Here is a 25,862-nt window from a genome sequence, read left to right as displayed (position 1 = left end):
GGACATTAACCTGAAAATATTGTAATTCAGTTAACATATACTTGGAGGTGAAGCTGGAAGTGGACAGTGCAAAAAAATAAATAAAAAAATATCTGTTGGATAGTACGCAAGCATTGTCTGGGAAATCAAATTCACACAACCACTTGCTGTGGGAAATCCCAACAATGAAGTGAATCTTGGCTAATGTGGAACATGGGCTGTATACCGCAAAGGACTTGGCAGCCTAATAATACACCATGGCTGGACACAACACTCATAACTACTACTTTTAAAATAATTTTATTGCATTGTATATTTGGTACCTCTTATGTGTTTGACAGGGGTAGAACTTTACAATTGAAAAAGGAAAAAGTCTGAAGGTCGCACTGGGAAGGAAAAGGGCAAACAAAGATATTCAAGTCCCAGAAACCGTTAATCGCGACCATCATTCCTTTAAATCTGTACATATCTCAACTGCTGAACGTAAAATGTACATTACAACCTTGCAGAGAAATGTGGATGAAAAATGACAGGGAAAAATTCAACATTTCTCTCTCACACAGGAGAAGTTTACTTCGGGGAAGTGGTTCACGTCAGCAGTTGTCAAATCAGAATGTGATAATAAACCATCCAAATAGAGTGGTTGCTACTTTCCCACGGTTCAGCATATCCATACAGGAACAGAGGAGCTTCCCACCTTATCCATCCACTGGTACCGGAGACCGATTCAGAATGCGTGTGTGGTGTGTGAGTGAGATAAATATAGTAGATGCCAGAATAAAAGCACGGCTGACAAACGCATGATTTATTTTCTGTTTTTTGTTCGCTTTTGTTTTTTTGGGGTTTTTTTTTACAAAAAAGTCTGCATTTGTCCATTTCATACATCACCGGGGGAAATGTCCAGGTTTGATAAAAGGCAAGTCAACCTCGATGCTTGGCTACCAAAAGTGTTTTCATAGTGTCTTTAAGAACAGTACAAAATCCAGATATCTACAACAAACTGCAATCCTCACACTGAAACCGAACCGAGAAAAAGAAAAAGATGCAAACCATTCACGGAATTTGCCCTTCAGACCAATTCATCACCCTTTGACGGTGATGGCCTCTCAATGGTAAAAACGGCCATACTGGTAGCCAATCACCTCCATTACTTGAGCCTCAGAGGAGGATGCAGAGTGCCAGGCCAAGTGGGAAAACTCCAGTACCCCCACCCCACCCAAAAAGAAGAAAGAAAGAAAGAAAGAAAGAAAGAAAGAAAGAAAGAAAGAAAGAAAGAAAGAAAGAAAGAAAGAAAGAAAAAACCTCAGTGCTTCCAAAAAGTCAATGTGTCCACTGGGAACACATTCATTCTAGAACTTAAATCATTAAACAAAAAAAAACAAAAACAAAAAAATCTTTGAAAACACTGGAAGAATAATGTTGCTGTAGCTCCTGTTGGCTTCTACTTGCTCCCGTTACCACAGAATACAGTCTCTGTTCGGCTGTGTGCTGTGGTGGCAAGTTCAACAGCAAGGTTGCCTTTGACTTACAAAAAAATGGCCTTTTCTCATTCTCTTCTCAGTTTCTCCCCCAGTATCTGTACTCCCGTGGATAAAGTCAACCAGTCATCGTCTCAGTCCTGCTGCGAGTGGCTTGGAGATCAGCGATGGAGATTAGTGGGAACAAAAGGGAGTGGGGAGCTGAGAGATGAGGGCGAGAAGTGATTGCTTTGTCCACAGCAGTCAGCTCCCTCCGTTCTCTTCAACTGAACCAAACAAACCCCCGCGGCCCTCCACCTCGGCATCCACCAACTTCCTCACATATCATTGGCCAGCTCCTCCGTTTCCGTGGAGACGTCACCGTTGACGGCGATCTTGGTGTTCTCCTCATAGCCAGGTGGCATGAAGGCCAGTGAGTATGGATACAGCTTGTGGCATTCCGCCCGGTAACTCTCCGCTGCCGACTCCTTGGTATTGCCGAGGCTGCCATCTTGCAGGCACTCCAGGACATCAGTGCAGATCTGACAGGAGGAGAACGGACAAGAACAGTCCATTTACAGTCGGAACACAGTTTCAAATGGGGATTTTTTTTTTTACACTTTATGCAGAGTGAATATGTAGAACTGTCACAAAACAAAGGCTCACAACTACTTTCTAGTATGAACAAATTTGTCTGTAAACTCTGCTTTTCACCCTTTTGCCACTAGGGGTCATCATTTCCTCATTCATTATCCATGACCAACATACTACCAAATGACATGAGGGGGAAAACTAAGAAAAAAAATAAAAAATAAAAAAATAAACGGGGCTGGACCCCATTTCTCGAAAGCATCGTTGCTAACCAGTTAGCAGCTTACTGCATTGCAAACAAATACGTTGCAAACTTCGTTAGCAACAACGTTGTCGAGAGACACACCCCTGGTCTGTACCTCAATGGTTCTGTTGCTGAGGGACTCGTCCAGCGCTGTAGCAAGCTCTGTGGCTTCTTTGTCAGTAGAAGGGTCCAGGTAGGCCATCATTTTGGCCGCTGAAACCATATAGTAAGGGAAAACAAAGACATTAGCGAGAAATGGACAGGCTGGGAAAGAAAACGATGGAAGCACCAGTATGCACCACAAGTCTTGGATGAGACAGTTACGGAAAACACAAATACATAATGATAAATCTGAAAACATCGTCCAGGTAAAACAACATTTCATACTGTAATTGGACTGTACTGATGCTTGCCATGTACTGCGTGTCTGCATACCTGCTAATCTATGAGGGATGGAGTGTGAATGCTTTGTAAGAAAGGTCTGGTTGTAGTTATTTGCATTGCTGATCCCGAAGACTCGGGCCATCTCCTGCTTCAACACTGTGTGTACAGCATCCGGCAGGTCCTTGCTTTCAAACACTACAGCGACATGGGAGGAATTGTGAGGGAGTACACAAAACAGGTAGAACATCAGACCAAATATAATAATCAGTGACAGTAATATGGGGTTATTCTATTCTTACACAATGTAGTTAGATACCGTCAATCCGGAAAGTATTCACAGCGCTTCACTTTTTCCGCTTTTTATTACGTTACAGCCTTATTCCAAATTGTTTTCAATTAACCTCTGTCCTCAAAATGTAAAATAAATACCCCATTATGACCATGTGAAAAAAAGTTCTTGAGAGCTTTTGAAAATTAATTAAAATCAAAAAACAAAGAAATCATATTTACATAAGTATTCACAGCTTTGGTTAATACTTCGTAGAACCACCTTTGGCAGCAACTAGATTCATTTTTTCATTTCGAAATGAAAAGGGATTAAAAGGGAGGTCTTCGGTGTGTGTTTCAACCTTTCTTCACATTGAAATTTTACATTTTGAGTCTGCACCTGGCTAAAATAGATAGGTGTGAGTTTTTAATTAAATCCTATGGAGAGTATCATGATCTGCTTCTGTAGTCACAGTGCATGTTGAGATGCATGCTTCTTTAGGTGTAATTCAGATTTCAAATGTTGACAGCATTCATACACCTCCAATCAATGTCAGTACCACAACCATGGTTGACTAGCCAGATGATGCACGTTTTTGTAAAACTTACTTGTTTACCACCACACATCCTTGTTTACCACAGGAAAAAAAGTTTATCTTGGTCTCAAGAGAGATGAACAGACAAAGGATATGGATCACTGGAACCATGTCGTGTGGTCTGATGAGACCAAGATAAACAAATTTGCTTTAGAAACTGTGAATCAGAAGCTGTGAATACTTTTCGGATTGACTGTGCTTGATCAGTGATGAAATTTTCTGAAAATGTTGGAAAAATTGACACCTCCCCGTGTGTTAAATAATTGAGTTCTACATTTCTGCAGTTTTTTTTCCAGCCATTCTGAGTGCTTGCCGATATTCCGTCTTCGCATGTATCATTGAACTGGATGGGACCAGTTGGTACCATTCGGTTCAATGATACATGTTATGAAGGAATATAATCAGGATACGAGAATGGCTGAAAGAACAGGAGAAAGGTAAGACTCAATTATCTAACCGAAAGGGGGGTGTAAAGTGAACTTTTTTTATAAAGATAGTGGATTATTCCTTTAACTGCAGACCTAGAAACCCTCTGTCATGCTTTTGCACCACTGTTCATCGAGCTTAAGGGCCAAAACATACCAATTCGGAACGGAACCGGCACGGGACGAACGGTCTTTCTGCTTAGTTTCGGCCGGCGTGTTTTTCTCTGCCTTTCACACTGACAGCGTCGGCGTGCGCGGCCAGTCCTGTTCAAAACCCTCCCCACAGCTAAAGCTAGCGTGCTACTTTGCCATTCATTTGAATGAGACACGGCTGGTCGCCGGCGTGAAAAATACGCTCGAGTTCTATTTTCCAAATGCAGCGCGGCGCGGAGCCGGCTTCCGTGCCGCTGACACCTGACTACCGCCGGTTGGTGTGTAAGGACAGATAGGTTTCGATGTATTTTCACCGACGCCAGTAAAACACGCGGCCGTTCCGCGACGCTTTACCGCCCTGGTGTGTAAGACCCCTTACGGAAAGAAAAAAAGACCTATTGTTATCTTCGACAAATTGTACACACACAAGACTCTCAGACAAGGATAGTTTATTAAGACCCAAGAGTGTTTGCATGTTGTAAAGGACTGGCACATATTAATGGCTTCCTCACCTCCTTTAAAGAAACGGACTAAACACTGGTGCAGCCATGGGTGATCTGGGTCTATGGTGTAGGCCCTCTTGACAGACTGCAACATTAACAAAAACTTTTCTAGAGAAGAAAAAAAAATGGAAGTGTTAAACAAGAAGTTATTGGGTGTGTTTAGAATGTTGAGAAACAGCCTGTTCATGTTACAAATTAGTACAATAAGAAAGTTTAGAACCATACATTGTGTCAGCATTGCAAAATTCCAAACTTACCTTTTCTAAAGTAGATCTCAAATGCTAACAAGTGAGTGTCAATCTGATTTTTTACAAGATTTTTTAAGGGCGTCAGGAACTTGACAGCTTCATCTAATGGGTTTTCAACCTGTGCAATGAGGAAATAGGAAAGAAAATTTGATCAATTTTCAATCTACCATGAATGGCTGTAAAGAAGCTTGGTTCTCTCTCACTCACAAACATTTAGACACACACGCACACAGACTCGCACACTTACTTTAGCCAGTTTATCTGGTATGAGCTCCTCTTTGGGTCCTCCGATCTCCTCGTCATCATCTTCTTTCTTCTTCTTCTGGTTCTTCAGCTGCTTCTCCTTCTCCGCGTTCTTCTTCTCCTCCTCCAGCTGGGCTTTCTTCTGCGCTCGCCTCTGCTTGTTGCGCAGCTTCTTCAGCTCCTTGTCTGATAGGTTAGCTAAAGAACAAGCAGAAATACAACACTGAGTACTTTTTTTGCTATTCTGTGTGTCTATTACAGCAATTAAATTCTTGCCACTTCTTTCTACCACCTGTCCCGAGAACGGCGTTGAATATATATATATATATATATATATTAACATATGGAAAAGTGAGAGAATGGCCATAAAAGCTTAAATTGGTCTCATCGTGAACACAAATTTCAACACTGGGAAAGCATTAATTAAGCTGAGTGACTTTACCCAAACTATTTGCAGGTGAGTGACAGGCCTATTGCATCTCAAACAGAGCAACAATAGAAAGTGGAATTGCCAGCAAGATTTCAAGATTGCATTCTGGGCACAGAATGCACAAAGGAATCACACTAGAGCAGCTGAAAAACACAGTTGCTGAGATCCACCTTTGGGCTGCAAAGATGTCTAAGGCTTCTGAAAGAACACTGATGGTCACTATCCAAAATTGTAACAGGGCAAGCTCGAACCTTCGATCCTAGAGTGACCGATCAACCCACAAAAATTACTCCAAAGGAGTAGTGAAGACGGACCCAAGAGGTCACAAAAGAACCAGATGTACAGAGCGACATGCCTCAGGTGAATTCAGGAGTGTTCTTGATTTTACCATTATGTGCATCTTAATATGCCACCTTGCCTCCTCCACTTGCGCTTGTCTCCTCGCCCTGCCTCCTGGCCCCTCCTCCGTGGAGAAAACGATAGTTTCCCAGCTGTCAGCCTAGCCACAACAACTTTTGAGGGACTGTTTTTCATTCACCATCCCAATTGCAAACGAGAAAAAGACTCTACAATTGAGCTTTTGCAAGATATTGAAATATAATGCTATTGTCAGTGATGTCATCATGACGAGAAGCGAGTGGAGGAGGCAAGTGGAGGAGGCAAGGTCCCATATTAAGATGCGCTCATAGGGTAGCCATTAGGTAAACAATGGTATTTCAGGTCTATTCACTTTTATTCTATCAAGCAACTTCTGTTCCGTTTACTTAATCAACACCCTGACCATTCAAAATTTGATTTGACTTGCGTTACCACAAATATCTTGATAAAAAAATAGTCTTTACCCTTTAACTAAACAGCAATATCTAACGCACCAACTTAAGGGTCCCTGTGTGCTTATAATTATTTTTATTTTTTTTAAATTGTACCCGTGTCCGATTGCAGCTCCTTGCTGTCGTCGGCGAGCGGGTTGTCGTGCAGGCTGAGGTAGATGTCGATGGCGGTGCGGGCGGCCTTGAAGTAGAAGGGATGCATGCGCAGCACGTCCTCCAGTTTCAGCAGCTCCACGTAGGAGCGCAGAGTCATCTTGCGCATGCAATACGTATGGAAGTCAAACTGGTCATCCGTGATCTCCACAAAATGCTACAGAAGAAGGGGGAGGGAGACAATGAAGAGCAAAGGAATTACTTTCAATCATGAGGAGTCCACATGTATGACAAAATGTTTGTTTCCTCAATGACAACCACTTCAATATTATTCAGGGTTCCCACTCTAATTCAGATATAAAATTCCATGATTTTCCATGACTTTCCAGACCCAACACAGAATTTCCATGACCACTTCTGTAAAAAGAAATAACGTTAAGTTTTAAAAAGTGTTAAAACTGAAGATTATCTTCACCCCTAGAGCCGACGCCAGACTAACAAGGCCGACAGGCGGACAACAGATGCGTCCCTCTATGCCAGTTCCAACTATGCCATTTTCCCCCCCAAACGCCCCCCTGGCCTCCTCTGTCAACGCCCCCCGAGGATGTACTTTTTGTTTATTGGTCATCATGGACACTCCAAATATTGTGGCAGGCAGCAAGGCAGCAAAATGGCGAGACATGGCTTTATTTTTTGCAGTTTAGGGTATAATAAGCTTATCATCATTCTTGGATTTGGAAAAGAACCATATGATTTTTAGTAGGCTACATTACAAATTACCAGACATTTATTAGGCCTAAAAACCTTTAGTATCACGCCATTTCAGCATTATGTGCATGTGGGAAAGAATGTAAACATCGACAAATAATAAATAAATACATAAAAACCGTTTGGGTGAATCATGCGCTTATGGGTTCACCCTTTAGGTGAATTGAAACTCAATTACCCAGAATGCTGCACGTGAGCTCTCGACCCGGGTGATTCTGGAAAACAAACATGGCGGCAACTCGCTTTACTACCTTAATAATGTGTTAATCCGACGCTAGATTTCTTAACTGATGAAAATCGAAGGCAGAAATCAACATTGTAGTGTCTAAATATGAGGTCGATTGGTCTATTTGTGGCGTACATCACGATCGGCTGAGTTGTTGGCCTCACGTTTGTCAGTTAGCCTGTGGCTAGGCTACTTTTCGCCAACGTTAGCATCCGGTTTAGTATAGAAAGGCTATGCTTGCACGCATTCGCTCCGGTCCAAAATGGCAAGTCTGCCGCCCTGTGGCCACAGGAAGGAACAATTTAAAGAAAGCGTTTCAGACACAAAAAGCGTTTCAGACACAATTGAAGGCGGACGGACGGACGGACGGACGGACGGACAGACAGACCCTCTTATAGAGATGCTGGGACGCATCTAAAAAGGGTCCATTGCATCCTGTTGCACATAACAGCGTGAAACCAAACCCTCTCTGGCGAAGCGTTTTAGGATAACCAGTAAGAAACAATGTTATACACAAAAAAAGAAAATTCCATGACATTCCATGACTGTGCTTGCAAAATGGTAAAATTCCATGACTTTCCATGCCTGGAAAAACTTTTATGAAATTCCATGATATTCCAGAAATTCCATGACCCTTGGGAGCCCTGATTATTGCTCCAAGTGATCAGGTATTCTCTGCTTCATCTTCAATGACATATAATACATACAATAACGTAAAATATTTCTGTCTACGTCACAACTGATTTTTTCTTTCCATGAATCAACAATGATTTATCAAAATAAATCTGAGCACGGAAAACGAAGGGCCCATAACTTGCATAGATATGAACCCAAGCTACTGAATCGGCCACTCCCTTGCATAGGAATGAATGGCATAAGTCCAATCGCCACCATGTTTAGCTGGCATAGTGCTGCCATAAAGCAGTGACAAGGCAATGCACACAATACCCTGTAGGTGGTGGTAACATCTATGAGAAATATCAGTATACTGTCCCAAGACAGTGGCACCTGGATCTAGTGTTGATCAATGGGGGTGCTACAGACCCCCAAGGGGGCATTGGGGAGCCCTAGGGGAGTGTTGAGAAGGATACAGCTGAGTGGGGGTGGGGCTTAGTTCCCATTGGGGGGCATTAGTCGATTTTATTTTTCAATATTAAGGAGGGCGTTGGCAGACTTCTGAGGTCAAGGGGGCATTTCTTCAGAACAGGTCGAGAACCACTGATATACATGGTCAACTCACAGGCCACGTGGATTTGATTACCGTATTTTTTGGACTATATGTCGCTCCGGAGTTTAAGTCGCAACGGCCCAAAAATGCATTTTGAAGATGAAAAAAACATATATACGTCGCACCGGACTAATCGTCGCACATTTTTGAAAGGTTATTCTATCCATGGAATCTATGTTGTGATAACTGGCGCATGGTAAGCTCCTGCTCAAAGACGGCATTGTTTTAAACCAGCATCTGAAGCAGTGGCAAGGCAGATGGTTTGCCAACCCATAAAACCACAAAAAGAAAAAGAGGAAGAAACAGTGATAACGCGCCATGTTGCCCTGTAGTCAGAATAACATTCAATTTTCGGCTTTGTTTTGCGTTTGGACCGTGGGAGGGTTCGAGGCAACTTGTTCCGTCTCCAGAGCACGCCTTTCTTTACCCCCTTTTCTGAGACTTCAGCCCATGGCGGTATCAAAGGTGAGGGGGATTTCATCCATGTTGTGTAGCCTATGGTAGTGTCACGTTGTGCTCGTTTGTCAGAAACTCGCGGAAATGACCGATTTTCACCTGGAAGTCGGCTGACTGTCTTTAATAACACAGACGCTCGTTCTCGGATAGAGAGGAGATTGCGTTGCATAGCGCAAATAAATCCACGAGAGGGGATTGCATTGCATAACGCGATACATCCACGAGCTCCCTGACTTCCGCAAAAGTCCTATTCATTTCTTTGGCAATGTCATGGAGCCCGTAACAAGACCGTTGACTCGCAGCGCGCGCGTTGTTCGAGAACACATAGGCCTAGGTCCTGTCATCAGCACATTTTCCTCCGCTTTTCTTCAGTGCAGTTTTCCATTGCATCCAAACTTTCGTTCAGCTGCCCTATTGCCATTTTCGGCTGCATATTTAGTTACGTTCAGCTTGAACTCAGCAGTGGGCTATATTAACTTCTTTTGGGTGGTATATTTCTATTCAGTCGTCATTGTAAATGCTATTTTTTGTTGTGGTAGCCTAAGTTGTAACATTTTTTCTATCAGTGGTATTAAGCAACACAACATAGGCCTAGTTGCGCACATAGTGCTCTCCCGTGGAGAAAAAAAACATATATATGTCGCACCAGAGTATATGTCGCATGTCCAGCCAAACCATGAAAAAAAGTGCGACTTGTAGTCCGGAAAATACGGTATATCAAACAAACTACACAGATTACAACAACAGAATTGTGAGACAAGACCACTTGAGGTACGACACTTGGGTTATGCACTGGCACCACTTTGTATCGAAAGGGACATTGAGGTCAGATGAGGTGGATGTGGTGGTTGACAAAATCAAATTGATTAAATGTGTTAGAAAACACTACAGAGCATTTACACAAGTTCCACCCTCCCTAAAATAAATATGAAGAGAAACTGAGCGACTGAGCTCCAGACACTTGAGATAACAAGCAAGACACTCACCCTCTCGATCTCATGACACTTCTTGAGAGCTTCGCCATATTTCTTCATAGATTTGTAGGCCAAAGCGCACTCCGTTTGGAACCACATGCACTGCATTTCATTGAGGTTCTCAACGGCAGATGCACCCTCCTGTGATAGCAACAAAATGGATCAGTACTTTTGACTCTCCCAACACCTCAGTCACACCTTTCTACTAAGACGACTGATTTTTTCTGAGATTGCTGCATACTAGATTGACGTCATTGTAGACAACTATTGACAATCTTTCAGAAAAATACCAATAAACTCATCACTACTAGTACTATTAAGAATGATCATCATCAAGGTCTGCCTATATCTAGCTTTTGTACAAAATAGAAACCCACCCTTGTGAATTTGGAGCACATGTCCTCCGCCTCTTTGACGAGGCCGGCCTTGAGCAGGTATTTGGCGCATTTGGAGTTGATGAAGCGGTCGGCCGTGTCCAGGGCCTGGGCCTCGTCCATCCAGCGAGCCGCCTCCTTAATGTTACCTGCGTGCTGTAGGAGAGAGCAAACACGGGGCATTAGACCAAGAGTGAAGAATATTCTTTCCAAACAGAATGGCAATCAGGAGACTGCATACTCATGCCAAAGCAGTACAATTTCACACTGTGGCGCTTTCTAGTTTGAACGGGGTCCACAAAAAAAGAAAAAAAATCTGCACAAAGCTATGAGTCATGTGGAGTGTTACCTTGTATATTTTGGCCTTAACCAGGAACAGTTCGATCAGTGTGGGGGTGCTCTCAATGGCAGCGTTGATGTTCTCCAGAGCCAGACTCTGCTGACCAATCTGGTCATAGTGCTGGGCCAGGAAGTACTGGACCCACAGTAACGTGGTGGGGGGCTCCTCTTTGCCATCGTCTGTCAAACCACAGGCAGCAGATACCACACCACAACAGTCACTGATTTAGCTGAGGCAGCCCTTCAGATAGTACAAAGGGGTCATGATAATTGAATGGCTTTGAAATGACAAACCTTACTTACCATCTTGGTTGAACATTCGGCAGCTATTTAAAGACGTTTCAAAACCCACTACTAATTCTTCAATTATTGACACCTGAGAAAACAGAAGAATTAAGTTTAGTTTATTTGTACATTTTCTGCGTTCTTAACTGTGGGACCCTCATACATGGCATATTTACTTATTTCCAGTAGCTTTTCCATTAGGTAACACAAACGTATGTCATTAGAGCATTGGGGAGTTTGTGGCAATGGGTAGGAAGGGACACCTTGAACATCTCATATTTTTGAATAGTCACATACATGCCATAAATATATACGTCTTAACTTAAGCATCTGCAGGTAGTTGACATTACTATAATGCTCAGGCTCTGGGATTGGGCTTGTTTAGGTGTATGTTTAGACCATTACACCACAATCTTACCACTGACTGGACACAAAATTCACTAGATGTTTTCTGAAGCTGCAAAATGATTGGTTTTTGTTTTTTTCAAATTACATTCAAAATTATCATTCATTTACTGCTGGTGGTGGTGAGAAGTGGCATCAGTAAGAGTGTAATCTTTTACCTTTTCTTTATCATTATAAAGGGACTTCAGGGTCGTGAAGACGGGAGGGCAACCCTTGCTGAAGTTCATTCTTAAATATTTATCCAGGCACTCGCGGAACTTTTCTCCTGAAGGACATGGAGACAGCCAAATAAGAGTTATCAATCTGCAAACACACTGCAAGACACATGTGCGCACATAGAGAAACCTATGCACGCAACGCCTGATAAATGCTCCGAACAGCACAGTCACTGAAGCTGCTGAACTCTCATGCCTGCTGCTGACCAAACCCCATACAACAGTGATTCTCAAAGTGTGGTCCGCGAGGGCATTTCTATTTTTCCAAGAAAAGCTAGCAGTAGGCTATATTTGTAACATCATTACAAATCTAAACATAGCTGAAGTTATATTGTCATCACAATAAGACAGTCTTGTAATATTAATAAAAAGTAGATCTGCATCGAAATTAACAGTGTCAAATTAGCACCGGTCAACTGTCAATTCAGAGGACCGGTGACCCCTGAACATTTTTTGGGGGGGATAAAGTGGTCCTTGGTCTGAAAAGGTTTGAGAAACGCTGCCATCCACTTACCAGATAAGAAGCTGAGAGGAAGCCTTCTAGGCACCAGTCCTTTTGGGTACTTCACCCAAGCTTCCTCATAGATCTTCAGCTTTTCCTCTGCACTTTCTGGAGAGCAAAAAGGGCGAAGAGTTAGACGACGCATGATTTGCAGATTGGATGGTTCATGTAACCAAATCACTATATGCTGTTGTTTAAGAACATCACTGAGCCACTCACGGGAAACTTGCGGTTACAGCAAGACACTCAAAGATATTATAGGAAACAGCCATTCTGGCAGGAAGAATGGGCAGTTTTGCAATCTGAGAAAAGTAAGAGTCATATCCACAACTACCACAAACAATTTCAAGCAGCCACTGATGTTAAAAAGAACAGTGCACAGCATCAGAAACTCGGGTAGGTTAACTTTTGAACAGGGTCATTTGGGTAGTTTGTGTTGTGATAATGATTTTGAGAGTAGACACAGGCAATTGAAAATAAATGTATTCAGCCAGTCACTAGCAAAGAGTGTTTTTTTTTCTTTTTTTGCATCGTCATTCACATACTATGAGAAATCGCTAACAAAGCATAGATTCCGCCGGGGGTATGTGGACATATGACTGAGCAGCACTGCATCACTGTATCCAATATGTTTAGGAGTGATCCAAATGACACAAAATTACCCGAGTGAGGGGAACACACTGTATAATAAGGACTATACAAAAGGAATATTACTGCTGTGCTATACCAGTCACCCATGTGGAGCCACTGGGTAAAGTGTCTTATCAAATAGATATACATATTTAGTTTTTTGGACCATGAGCCTGGAATAAAAAAAAGAGTTGACGACTAATGGGCAGCCAGATGCAAGCTTCCCAGAGCAACAACAGGTCCCTCACCTGGCTTTAGCGCATTTTCAAGGCCATGGTAGTAAGACCAGTTCTCTGGGTTGCGCTCCTGAAGGCGGTAGTAGATCTCAGTGGCATCGTCATACCGCTCCAGCTTCAACATCAGTTCACCTGATGAAAGTAAGGACAGTTAAGTTAGAGACCACCCTAAATACCAAGCAAAGAAAAGTCATGAAAAATGTAAAATTAAAATAAGGCATACAGCAACAAGCCTAGACAACTCGTCCTAAGTTTTGACCAGCATTTAGAAAGTGCTAGAGAATTTGACAAAAAAGTCTTTGTGTTTTTAAAAAATGGAAGGAAGGCTGCAAGGACAACCACAAGCCTGGGGTCTGGGTAACTATTTTAGTGTTGTTGTTCAGATGTGCTCTAACCAATGATATTGTGGGACTCAAGGCCACACCAGATAAGCGAAGACTAACTGAGAGACCAAACATGTAAGAAGGGAAGCATAAATGCGAGATAAAATGCTGTCTCAAGTAAACACCTCTCATCTCTTCCACAGCCAGTTTGTCACAGATCTGCTTCTCATATGTGATCAGGTGCTCCAGCGCTTCTTTGAAGAGGCCTGCCTCTCTCAGGACCTGGTTCTGGTACAGCAACAGCTCGCTGTACTCGTAGTCCACCTTGTCTGGCGAAGTCTGAAAGTTTGCATGCACGCACACACACACAGACTTTGATTTCCCATCTATCATGCTCTCCATCTTTTTTTTTTAAAAATCATATACAGCTCCAGGCCTTTTTATTAGAATACCATGAAAAAGTTGATTTATTTCCATAATTCCATCAATAATGTTAAACTGTCATGGATTGTAGATTCATGGCCCAGTTTTTTAACTATTCCAATCATTATTTTTTTTCTTTTTATATACGTTGGCCTTCCAGCTAAAAAAACCTGAATTGGGGAATTCGCATTATTAGAATATTGTTATAAAATCACATTTTTCTTCATCAAAATTTGTTTCACATCAGTGCACATCAAATCAGTTGAACTTTGGTACTTTCTACACAACATGCAATGTTAAATACTTGGTTAGGACTCTCTCTGTCTTAATATTATTAATAATAACGGCCATGAAGCGTTTAACATTTAACGTTTAACAGGTCACATTATATCAGTTGAAATTTGGTACTTTCTACATAACATGCAATGGTCAATACTTGGTTAGGACATTCTCTGTCTTCATAATGGCCATGATGCGTTTAACATTGAAGTCAATGGAAAAACAGTGCATGGCAGTTATGGAAGCCCAGATATCCTTGATGCTTTGCTGTCAGCTGTTCTTGTTTGTTGACCTGGTACCCCACACTTCACTCTTCAATATACCCTGTAGATTTCCATGCCACGTTTTGGCGCTAACTCACCAGTTTAATTCTAAATAACCAGAAATGAATCCCCATTGAAAATGAATGGGGTTTAATTTCTGTTGAGTTAGAATTAAACTGGTGAGTTAACACCAAAACGTGGCATGGAAATCTTCGGGTATATTGAAGAGGGAAGTGTGGGACACCAGGTCAGCTATACAAAAACAGCTGACTGCAAAGCATCAAGGATATCTGGCCTTCCATTACTCCCATGCACTGTTTCTGCCATTGACTTCAATGTTAAACGCTTCATGGCCGTTATTATTAATAATATTAAGACAGAGAGAGTCCTAACCAAGTATTTAACATTGCATGTTGTGTAGAAAGTACCAAAGTTCAACTGATTTGATGTGCACTGATGTGAAACAAATTTTGATGAAGAAAATTGTGATTTTATTACAATATTCTAATGATGTGAATTCCCCAATTCATGGTTTTTTTGAGCTGGAAGACCAAAATGTGTAAAAATAAACAATTTAATGATTGGAATAGTTAAAACACTGGGCCATGAATCTACAATCCATGACAGTTTAACATTATTGATGGAATTATGGAAATAAATCAACTTTTTCATGGTATTCTAATAAAAAGGCCTGGAGCTGTATGGGTCAATGACGTTGTAAGTATGTGCACACGTCATGGTGATGCAACCACAGCTAATGGCACTGTTGTATGGATTAAATGGTTTGTTTGTTTTTTAGTGGATAATCTAAGAAGTATACCCATTGCAGTATGTTAATTACCAATTAATAATCAATTTATGGACATTAGCAGTGGTTGTACCACCAGACGTCCGAGTCCAAACACAGCAAACACACACTCCAACCAACAGTTAAGCTAACAGTTAAGAGGCTGACTGGCTGAAAAACTGAAGTGGCGAGTTGCTGACAGAGCAATGTGCAGTGAGGCACCATACTTCCATATAAGGCTGTCCAATTAACTCGCCACATTAACTGTAAATTCAACATTTATGTACACCTATTTTACTTGAAACCAGATTTCTAAGCAGAATAGAAAAAAAACAAAGCCCCATGAGCTTGAGGTAAAATTATAGCAACTTTCTAGGCCAAATTAGTATCAAGCTGAGGCTTTCCCGTCTGACCCCACATCAGGTGAAAGTGCATTATGGGACAAAAGCAGGAAGTCGGTTGCCGTTATCGGAGATCACCAGAATGACAGTTGTTGTGCTGCCAGCGAACCCGCCACTGTTTAACACGTTTAAAGTCCTTTGGGGAAGGTAGTGATGCTGAATACTATTTTTTTTGGACGCCTAACTCTGCAACAAAGGTGTTCTAACCAAAACTAAGTATAACCATACAGTTCACTGATGCAGTCAATGACACTGTAATAGCCAAGGTGGTAGGGAAAACTGTCATCTCAGTGCACAACAGGAGGTAAAGAGTTACTGCACCTGTTGCGTTTTTCGAAACTCTTCAACGATTTTGGCGGCCATCTCGTAGTCCTCGAGGAGGTGATATGCAATGGCATAACCGATCCATGAGGCCCTTTGGGCTGGCCGCAGCTGCAGAAGCTGGTACCTGGTCTCCTGGAAGTCAAGAGTAAGCAAACAAAATATGAACAAACTTGTCAATTAAATAGGAGGAAAAAAGTAATAAGCACTGAATAACAGACAAAAAAATGGTTTTCATTCCGTCAGGTGAACTTCTCTAAAACTTCCACTCTTTCACTCTCAATAGGCCATAATCACACTCTAGGTCAGGGATTCTTAACCTTTTTGACTTCGAGGCCCATTTTTTCCAGTGCACAGTGTCCCGGGGCCCATATTACCCATGTATATATTATTATATTAGGCTATATGATATTATATATTATGATAATATAATATAGGCTTATAATAGTGATATAAATTATAAATAAATAGGTGATTATTAGGCTTAAAGTATTTTTTCCACACGCTTGAATGCCTCTCTGACAGCTCAAAGTTTGCGTGACAGCTCTTGACTCGCGCTTTGTAATGAATCTGCTGATCATAAAATGAAGACGCTCTTTTTTAACAACAGAAATTCCGGAGCCGGACGGAAAACTTTTCAGTATCACGCAAAATTTGTGAAAGGACTGTCATGTTGGGGACACTCAGCAACTTGAATTATTTTGAGTAGCCGCCTAACCGCTGAACACCTATTTCTAACTACTAAAACGTGAGGATAGTAGGCTAGGACACAGAAGACGTTGCCAAATCAGCTGGGAACCGTAACGGGTTGGTAATTTCTCTTTTTTCAAATAGGCTAGCCCACTGCAAAGGGTGTTACCACCACAGGCTGTGTTACTGTCTTGTTCAAAACGCGGGGTGTGGTCATTGCGTTAAGACAGAGTTGTGTTTGAGGGAAAAGACGCACACAAAGTCTATTTGATAAGCGGTCCCACGGCCCAAACGGCCCAATGGTGCAAAACTGAAAGTTGACTGCGGCCCATGGTTGTGAGCGCGCCCAACTTTGGGCCGCGGCCCTATGGTTAAGAATCCCTGCTCTAGGTAGTACATTTCAGCACTTGACAATTTGAAGAAGGGATTAAATGCACAAAATATTCTCATTAGTTCAGCATAAAAGGGCTGCCCTTAGGGGTTAATGAGGAGCAAAGTTGGCTCTTGGCTGACAATGCTATAGACTACTTATTAATGAGACCGGGGAATACACTACAGTGGGCTGGCCGAGCAGAGCAGTGCCAACGAAGAGCCTGAGGGGAACAGGTACAGCAGCAGGAAGAGGCTGAGGTAGACCGGAGAGCCCCTCCACGCCGCACACACGTTTATAGGCATGCAGCAGATAAAGCAGGGTACAAAAAGTATGTGTTCGTGTTTGTGAAACGGAGAGAAAGAGAGAGAGGGAAGGGGGTAAGTAATTAGTAGGTGTGGGTAGGAGTTGGCAGTGTGGTTTTGCTGGCAGAGGAAGCTGGGGGTGGTTGTTGCTGATTCATGACAGTGGAGCTGAGAAGTCAGGGCTGGTTGGGCTGGCTAGCTTAGTGCCCCAACTCATACAAAGGTAGGGGTGGGTATTGGCAAAGGGTTCACGATTCGATGCACATCACGATACACATGCCACGATGCGATTCTATCACGATGCATTGCGATTCATGTACTACTGTGATGCATTGCGATATTTACTTCAGTAAATGTGTAAAATACAGCTTATTTGTCAGTTGCTGTGTATCTTTCTTAAGTCAGTTCATTCTATTAAAGCATTCTATCATCTGGGAGAGAGCTTACATCACAACAGAAATATTACCTATTCTCTACTGAACAAAATAACCCGTGGCAAATCAAATTTTATTGTTATCAAATAATCAATTGTCATGAATCCATGCAGTATATTGAGAAAATAAGTATCACGATACCTTGTCATGAATCGATGCATTGTATCGTGAGAGTAAGTATCGCGATGCATCGATATGACGATTATTTTGCACACCCCTATACAAAGGCGTGCATACATAAAAGATGAAATTACTGCCAAATCTTTGCATTTACCAGTGCTTGCAACTCACTCTCTCGGTCACACATACACACAAAAACACACTTACCCTGTAACCCTCCAGGTCCCGCATTTGGATCTGTAGCAGGGAGAGGTCACGCAAGATCTGCAGGTTGTCCTTGTCCCACTTCAGTGCATTTCTATAACATTTGATTGCCTCGTCATACTTCTTATCGGAGCGCTGCAGTAGACCATAAACATGCCAACCTGTGACCAGACCGTTAAGGAGAACGACTACTACATCTCTGCCTTCAGGTTTTACGGTGGCTGCAAGAAAGAAGGATGCTATATGGGCATATTAACACGCACACTGCACTATGAACGGGTGTGTGTGTAAATGTGTGTGGGGTATTTTTGTAATAGTCTGTTCTTTCCGCACCCAAAAATTGAGTTTAAACAAGCATGAGCAGGGTTACGCCTCGAATTCCTCATCAGAGTGGATGGGTGATCAGAAACTGCTGCCTGCACGCACAATCCTTGCGATCTGAGGTGACCCCTGCCACAGTGAGCCGTCATGAACCTGCTGTCCATTTCAATGTGCGCTGGCCCATGAATTGGTGAGCTTGAGGCAACAAACACACACCATTGTGCAAAAAGGCAGGTCCTGTGTGTGTGTGTGTGTGTGTGTGTGTGTGTGTGTGTGTGTGTGTGTGTGTGTGTGTGTGTGTGTGTTTGTTTGGGGGTGGGGTGGGGTGTTAAGCCAGGGTTGCTGCAGGCCAGTGTGTAGCGCCATGGTGCTTCCAGGGCCTCGTGGGCAGCAGACGTCAGCACCAATCACAGTCATGGACAGAGTGAGTGGAGCGGCAGGCCTGGACCACCTCCATCGCTGCCTCAGACACAGCCATCACTACCATACAGCACCACCACCAACATCACTACTACTAGTGCCGCCAGCTGCCCAGTCTGCACGTGTTAGCTGTGGCATCTGGGAAATGACAAGTGTGTGTGTGTGTGTGTATTCATGACATGTGAATCCAACTTGGGCCCAAATACATGCATAGACGCATGCGTGTGTACGTACATGCACACACAGACAGTTTTTTTTTTAAAAACAAGACACATTAACACAATCACATATCATATCTAAACACACACAGAGACAGACATAGGCATCCACAAAACACTATCATCGACATTGTGATTGGGCACTGTAGAAACACGATAACCACTACTTTGCGATGTGTCTCTGGGCTCTTGCTTCAAAGCTCAAGCAAGTAAGAAAGGATACAGACATGACTTTTCAGGTCATTACGCAGGCCTCTTCTGACAAGCTCGTATGCCTCCTCTTTTTTCCCCAGGCAATTCAGGGTGAGCCCCTTCATCGCCAGAGTTTCTGCAGGGAGAGAACATGAAGAAAAGGACGACGTAAGCACACAGCAACTACTTTCACTGTTGGCCTTCCCTTACACATATGACACTACTCGTACATATTGATAATCCTTACCTCCATGCTCGGCGAACTTGGGGTTAGATAAGATCTGTTTGCAGAATTTCAGCCCATTTCTGTACTGTTTGTGCTCATAGCATCTCTGTGGAGGAAGGGACAACAGGCAAGTGAGAGCTTTACAACCTGTAGTTCATAACACAGGATAGACTGCCCTTTACACTGGTCTACACAGTACCACACACACACACCTTTTTTCTGTGCAGGCAAGAACTGGCCTGTGTGTGTGTGCGCGTGTGTGTGTGTGTGTGTGTGTGTGTGTGTGTGTGTGTGTGTGTGTGTGTGTAAAAACAACTGCAAATTATAATCAATTTTCTCTCAGAGGTTATATTTTGGAGCAGAGCCCTAATCACTTCTCTCTGCCACAAGGCAACTGGGTGTCGAGGATTAGGCAGATGGCACAGTCTATGAAGCCTATGAAGACAGACCTGCCTTTAACGCAGACAACGACCTAATCATCACCCTCTGAATTAAAGCAGACCCAAAGACATAATGTCTTGTCATGGTATTAAATTAAATTAACTGTTGAATGAACGGCAGGCCTCCCTCACAATGTTGAACAGATATTTGACTTCAACAACATAACGGTCATACACAATCCAGCAGGCACTAGTCTAAAGCAATCATCATAACACACAAATATGTCCACACACATGCTTAATGTATAGCACTACAAGCTCTAGTCGATTCTTTCACCTCGGTCATATTTCAGATGTATCCAGCTTATATCACAGTTGTTCTTTGGGGCAAGAGAAAGGATGGCAACCAACTAGGATCAGTATCAGAAGGCCAACATTTAGGCTAAGGCACATGCCTAATGGAGAACATACCCGCTGCTTCCCTCCCCCTTTCCTATGGCCTTAGGGCTGACAGCTGAAACTCATCACTGTAGCTTGGAGTTGAGCTGGATATTTGCAGCCAAAGTGCACTGTAAGAACTAGTAGCTTCATGAACTCAAAAACCAATTGCACAAAGCAGACACATCTCCACCGGCCCAAACATTTGACAATGACTCGCTGTTGGAGAAACTGTGAAGTCCTTAAACTTACATTGAACTTGGATTACAAACAAGCAGAGAGTCACTACCCACAAGGCCTGCACACAACTATCAATCTACTGTTAAAAAATGACAAGACTGCAAATGTCAAGCAAGCCATACACCTTATATTCTATGGCAAACAGAAATCCTCGCAAAACTATAGGTGGCGTGCAGAAACAAATATTAATAGAAATCATTCAAAATGAACCAGGCTGATGGCATCGGGTTGTCCAACGCTCCATGTACAAGACTAGTACAGTATAGTTACACATACACATATTTAGAAATATAATATAATTATACCTATAAAATTACCTTCACTATAAAGTGCTCGAGACTTATGCGAACACGTATGCCAAAACCAAATTATTTCTCCACGTCAGTGCAGACAGAGGCATACCCTTGCATCCCTTTAAACTTGGATCCACAGAACAATACAAGAATAAGTTTGACAGGTCAAGTCTGCGGACTGAAGTTAACCCGATCATATTTTAAGTGGTAAAACTGCTACAACTTCACACGTTGACGTCTGCGTGCGTAGACTGCACTCTCTAGTTTCAGTTGAAAACACAACAATGCACAATGCAGTCCTTCTAGCTTTCAATTTGATGCAACTTCACAACCTGCAATGCTAGCAAAAAGCTGACAGGCCAAAACTCCTTAGCCAACATTACCCGGCTAGCAATAGCTCTACTGACTAGCAGTGTCATTTCAAAACCATGCACATGGCGTTCAAAATTTTGTGAGCGTCGTTTTTATTTTCACTGTTTGTTTTACCAGTGATTATCTAACGTTATAAACTTCAATGATACGCAGATTACACCAGACTCGGGGAGTTATAACTAATGGCTAACGACAGTTCAATATTTTGCGTTACACACTGCACACACTGAAGTAGACTGAATAGTGCTGCACTAGCTACACAATCAAACATTAATATTGGACTTGCATATTACGTGAATGCCAAAGTATAGCACCAGGTGAACAATGTAAACTAACTCGCGATAAATGCAAAGTGGTAAAGGCCACTCATACTCATGGCAGCTAATTTCAGACTGCAAAGTATTGCGTTGAAGGGCCGGGTAGCACCACTGTCAATTGTAAGCTAACTATGCACAGTACTACGGACTGACTAGCATCAGAGCCTGGCATGGGCTAGCAGCATAGTTCCTAGCCATTTTAGCTCACCAGTGCTACTTTAGCTAAAACACAATTGTGCGATCAATGAAATGGGCAGCTACCCTGTGCCATTCGCCATACTGCAGTTTGGTCACAGTAAACAAGCGTCCAACAGTTTAACACAACTAGCCGGTGTCATCACTTTCAGTTGGCAGGTAATTAACCAGTGGGCTATGTATGGGTTCCATACACATACTAGCATGCGAGCATGCATGCGACTAACTGATCACATCATTCAGAACAATTTTTACAAAAAGACTGCGTGCAAGTTAATAGTGATGGTGTCTTTCATTTAGAAGAAAACAAACTAACAAAGATTGACAATTTGCCGCTATACGTCGCTGGCTCACACTGGTTTGACAGTGGCTGATTCTTTGCCCAAGTTCATCAGCGATTGTAAGGAAACGGCTAGCTAGCGTGCAGCCTAGCTAGGCGAGGTCGACAACTCCTGGCAATTGTGTTGATGCTTAATAGGGTAACAGCAATGGAGAGAGTGCCGGTGAATCAGCCTCTGAAATATCAAAACGGTAACAACCACGAACTTACCAGAATCCTTTTGAAGAGAGCGTTTTCTTTCGGTGGTAGAGTAATTGTCGGCATTGTGCAAGGTCGCTAGCTAATAACGTTTTTCTCTCAGGATAAGCACATGTGAATGAATGTGAGAGAGTAAATGCGTCTCCCGATTCTCCCCTTGTTCTCCGACTCTTATCTCACTCTCAATTGCTCCCCTTTTGGGCTCTCCACCCTCACGTGGTGCCAGAAAAGCCCCCCTTAGCCCAAAATGGCCGATTAGTTCTAGCTTCTCCTCCGGGTCAAGTGGCGCTACGAGTCTGCGTGCCGGCGGCCGTCTGTTACCGACTCTGGTTGCACAGCATGCTCAGTGGAAGAGACGCACCAGAGTTCGCCACCACTGGAGTCAGTGTAGTCAATACAAAATGACTTAGCATTTATTGTAATGTGGTTATTAGGGGCCAAGCAGCGAAGCTGGCGAAGGCCCCTATAGAGTTAGTAGGTTTTCTTCATTATTATTATTTAGTCACCATTCTTATCCCTCTGCAAGTCTATGGCAGCCCATAGAACCGTACGTAGGAAAATGCTGTAAATCGGCACACACATTCGGGCCTGGCTCAGCATTACCCACAGCAATTTATAGATCCCCAGCCCCAACGCTCTAGCGCCACCAACAGGTCAAAGTCACAGGTACATTTCTGCTTGTAACTTTTGAACCGCTGGGCCAATTTTCATAAACTTGGTATCCATGGAATCCTTGAGCCAAGACGAATCCAACGCACTCTATGACGTCATTTTCCGCCAGGATAGTTTTCCCGCCATTTTGGATTTTGTGAAATTCAATAAAAATGCTATTTTTTCCGCAATTTTTGACCAATTCGCCCGAAACTTGGTATATAGTATCTCTAGACTGAGCTACACATGGGGTCTCAAGGAATATTAGATATTACTTATAGTTTTGCCGTGAGAGCCAATCAAAATTGTCGTAAAAGTGGTGAAACAGGAAGTGAAGTCATATCTCAGCAACCGTTTGTTGAATTAGGCTGGGATTTTGTACACACATAGTAGTCCATCCCATGACCTACCACAAAAAAAAATATAGCTGCAAGCAGCAATGCGGGGCCAAGCAGTAAACTTGCCAGAGCCGCCACGGCAACAGAAGGAACTGCAGCGCCCCCTTTGGTCCAAATCTCGCCAATGTTGGTGTGCATTCCTTGGACGAGAGTGTGATCACGTAAACCAAGTTTAGTTTGAATCCGTTGAAGAGCTGCCGAGATATGAGCTCACTTCCTGTTACCTGTTGGTGGCGCTAGAGAGCTTGGGGTCTGGATTTTTTTTGTGGGAGGTCATGGGATGGACTAGAATGTGTGCAAAAAATCCTAACAGAAATTGACTAACGGTTGCTGAGATATGACCTCACTTCCTGTTTTGCCACCTTTATGACAATTTTGATTGGCTGTCACCGGCAAACGACAAGAGGTGTTCAAATTCTTTCCTCTCCCCCCTCCCTCTCCCTCCCTCCCTCCCGTCTTCTCTCCCTCTCCCTCTCCCTCTCCCTCTCGCCACTCCCCGCCCTCCCTCTCCCTCTCCTCTGTCTGTCTGTGTGTATGTGAGGAGGGGGTGGGGGGTGGGGTGCAGGGGCTGGGGCAGTGGGGGCTTGACCCCTGCCGAGAATGGTGTCAGTGAACGTGCGTAAGGGGAGCAGAGGAGACAGAGAGAAGAGAAAAAAATCCCCTCCATTCTTTCCACAATTTTGAATGGCTGCTGTTGAGCTGATAGTTTTTTCAATCGTTACGAAAAATCCATACCTGGGTGCAACATGGTGGGAGGATGACCTGTGTACCAATATTTTTGAAAATTAGGATACGGTTCAAAAGATACAGGCAAAAATGTAGCTAAAATTTTGACCTGCTGGTGGCGCTACAGAGTTTGAGCTGGGGATTCGATTTTTTTTTGTGGTAGGTCATGGGATGGACTACTATGTGTGTACAAAATCCCAGCCCAATTCACAAAACAGTTGTGCTGAGATATGACCTCACTTCCTGTTTCACCACTTTTACAACAGTTTTGATTAGCTGTCACGGCTAAACGATAAAAGATATCCGATATTCCTTAAGAACCCATGTGTAACTCAGTCCAGAGATACTATAAACCAAGTTTCGGGCGAATTGGTAAAACATTGTGGGAAAATTAACATTTTTATTGAATTTTACAAAAATTCAAAATGGCGGGAAAAACTATCCAGGCGGAAAATGACGTCATATGGTGCGTTGGATTCGTCCTTGGCTCAAGGATTCCAGGGATACCAAGTTTATGAAAATTGGCCAAGCGGTTCAAAAGTTACAAGCAGAAATGTACCTGCAACTTTGACCTGCTGGTGGCGCTAGAGCGTTGGGGCTGGGGTCCTATAAATTGCTGTGGGTAATGCTGAGACTGCCCCGAATGTGTGTGCCAATTTACAGCATTTTCCTGTTTACGGTTCTATGGGCTGCCATAGACTTGCAGAGGGATAGGAATGGTGACTAGAGAATAATAATAATAATAATAATAATAATAATGAAGAAAACCTACTAACTCTATAGGGGCCTTCGCCAGCTTCGCTGCTTGGCCCCTAATCAGATCCCCAGCTCAAACTCTGTAGCGCCACCAGCAGGTCAAAATTTTAGCTACATTTTTGCCTTTAGCTTTTAAACCATATGCACGATGTAAAATATATTATTATCACTAGAATCCTTGGGCCAAGCCGAATTCAACGCACTATATGAAGTTATGTCAACGCAGAAGGGAAATTCCGCCATTTTGAATTTTGTAAAATTCACTGTAAGTCTATGGTAGCCCATAGAACCATACATAGAAAAATGCTGTAAATTGGCACACCTATTTGAGGCAGCATCAACATTACCCACAGCGAGTTATAGGTTCCCAGCCCCAATACTCTAGCGCCACCAGCAGGTGAAAGTCGCAGGTACATTTCTGCTTGTAACTTTTGAACCGCTGGATCAATTTTCATAAACCTGATATCCCTGGAATCCTTGGGCCAAGACGAATCCAACGCACCCTATGACGTCATTTTCTGCCTGGATAGTTTTCCCGCCATTTTGAATTTTGTAAAATTCAATAAAAATGCTATTTTTCCCGCAATTTTTGACCATTTCGCCCGAAATTCGGTATATTGTATCTCTGTACTGAGGTTTGTATGGGGTCTCAAGAAATATTAGATATCTTTTATCGTTTAGCCGTGACAGCCAATCAAAATTGTTGTAAAAGTGGCAAAACAGGAAGTGAGGTCATATCTCAGCAACCCTTTGTTGGTTTCGGCTAGGATTTTTTACACACATAGATGTCCATCCTATGACCTACTAAAAAAAATGCAGACCCCCAGCTCAAACTCTGTAGCGCCACCAACAGGTCAAAATTTTAGCTATATGTTTGCCTGTAGCTTTTAAACCATGTGGACAATGTAAAATATATTATTATCACTAGAATCCTTGGGCCAAGCCGAATCCAACGCACTATGTAACGTTATGTACACAGAAGGGTAATTCCGCCATTTTGAATTTTGTAAAATTCAATAAAATGCTACTTGTCACACATTTTTTTGTCAGAATGACCAGCAAAAAGGTACACATCATCTTCAGACTGATAGGCATTAGGGTATCCAAAGAATTTTTGATACCTCTTATCGTTTGGAGGTGACAGCCAATCAAAATTGTCGTAAAAGTGGCAAAACAGGAA

General features: G+C 42.8%; 1 protein-coding gene across 1 annotated transcript; it reads right to left on the bottom strand.

The window, feature by feature from the left end:
• Positions 1 to 260: 260 nt before the first annotated feature.
• Positions 261 to 22,458, bottom strand: naa15b (N-alpha-acetyltransferase 15, NatA auxiliary subunit b). Its single transcript, XM_063219582.1, has 20 exons — positions 22,164 to 22,458; positions 19,400 to 19,484; positions 19,184 to 19,288; positions 18,005 to 18,162; positions 15,879 to 16,013; positions 13,590 to 13,743; positions 13,094 to 13,213; positions 12,228 to 12,323; positions 11,657 to 11,763; positions 11,112 to 11,184; positions 10,819 to 10,988; positions 10,473 to 10,625; positions 10,108 to 10,236; positions 6,447 to 6,660; positions 5,095 to 5,288; positions 4,857 to 4,965; positions 4,609 to 4,707; positions 2,707 to 2,850; positions 2,387 to 2,484; positions 261 to 1,978 (listed from the first exon to the last, which is right to left on the bottom strand). The coding sequence occupies exons 1-20, from the start codon at positions 22,215 to 22,217 to the stop codon at positions 1,775 to 1,777; spliced, it is 2,601 nt and encodes an 866-aa protein (XP_063075652.1). The 5' UTR covers positions 22,218 to 22,458; the 3' UTR covers positions 261 to 1,774.
• Between the last annotated feature and the right edge of the window lie 3,404 nt (positions 22,459 to 25,862).

Source organism: Engraulis encrasicolus, chromosome 16 (genome assembly GCF_034702125.1).
Source record: "Engraulis encrasicolus isolate BLACKSEA-1 chromosome 16, IST_EnEncr_1.0, whole genome shotgun sequence".
NCBI lineage: Eukaryota > Metazoa > Chordata > Actinopteri > Clupeiformes > Engraulidae > Engraulis > Engraulis encrasicolus.
The sequence above is the reverse complement of the archived record's forward strand: the minus strand, read 5'-3'. Positions and strand labels throughout refer to the sequence as shown.